General features: G+C 45.0%; 2 protein-coding genes across 2 annotated transcripts in view; one reads left to right on the plus strand and one right to left on the minus strand.

Moving 5' to 3' along the window:
* The window catches only part of LOC109935475 (protein BCAP-like), a 193305-nt gene that overhangs the window by 109746 nt on the left and 82491 nt on the right, over positions 1-1068 (plus strand). The gene's annotated exons all lie outside the window — the stretch shown is intronic.
* Positions 1-1068, minus strand: part of LOC109935474 (E3 ubiquitin-protein ligase Midline-1-like) — a 16649-nt gene that overhangs the window by 4957 nt on the left and 10624 nt on the right. The window contains exon 4 of the mRNA XM_048602229.1: positions 868-887. Coding sequence (XP_048458186.1) covers positions 868-887 — 20 coding nt within the window. The remainder of the gene's footprint in view (positions 1-867; positions 888-1068) is intronic.

The raw sequence follows: 1068 nt of genomic DNA on the forward strand, positions 1-1068 counted from the left end.
CCCCTCTCCCTTCGCCAGGGGCACTCACAGGTCTCCCCTCTCCCTTCCCCAGGGGCACTCACAGGTCTTTCCCTCTACTCCCAGAAACCCCAGCCCAACCTCCCACCTTTCACTTTTCACTGAGGGATCGCAATGCATTTCAAGCCTTGAAATGGAGTGATGGTAGAAATACTTTGTGAAGCTCTGCTTCAGTCATTAGTTTAATGTAATTTTGTTTCAGAGCAAAGAAAATCAAATGGTTGGGATGATCTAATCAGCTTCACACATTTAACTTACGGCATGGTGGTTCAGTGGTTAGCATTGTTGCCTCACAGCATCAGGACCCAGGTTCGATTCCACCCTCAGGTGACTGTCTGTGTGGTGTTTGCACATTGCCCACACTCCGCTGCGTGGGTTTCCTCTGGGTGCTCCAGTTTCCTCCCACAGTCCAAAGATGTGCATGTTAGGTGGACTGGCCATGCTAAATTGCCCATAGTGTCCAGGGATGTGCAGGCTAGGTGGATTAGCCATGGGAAATGCAGGGTTATGCGGATTGGAGACGGATGTGTACGAGTGGGATGCTCTTTGGAGGGTCAGTGTGGAATTGATGGGCCGAATGGGCTCTATCTTCACTGTAGGGATTCTATGGTTCTTGTCTGTGAACATCTACAAAGTGGCATGTGCTCTTATTTTAACTGATGAGGTGCTGTATAAAATTAACGTGACAACAATCTCTTCAGATTGCTGCAGTAGGATGGCACAATTGGGATTCGAAATCGATAAATTCACTGACAGAGCAAAATCAAAGCCACAAATAAAGAACTATCCAACAGACATAGAGAAATTTTATTGACCTAGCTTAAATATGTCAACTAGAGACAAGCTTACCTTTTAACACTGTCCAGAATCTAAAATAAAAATAGAAGTTACTCTAGTTATCAACAAGTTCATTGTAGAAGATACTGGTTAAGGTAACTGGTTATTTTACTCGACAGGCTAGTTGACTTAATTTTACAAAATACGAAGGGATTCAGTCCCTGATGGTACATGGTGCAGGGCTGGATGAACACAGCAGGCCAAGCAGCATCA

This window comes from Rhincodon typus, chromosome 10, assembly GCF_021869965.1.
Source record: "Rhincodon typus isolate 14 chromosome 10, sRhiTyp1.1, whole genome shotgun sequence".
Lineage (NCBI taxonomy): Eukaryota > Metazoa > Chordata > Chondrichthyes > Orectolobiformes > Rhincodontidae > Rhincodon > Rhincodon typus.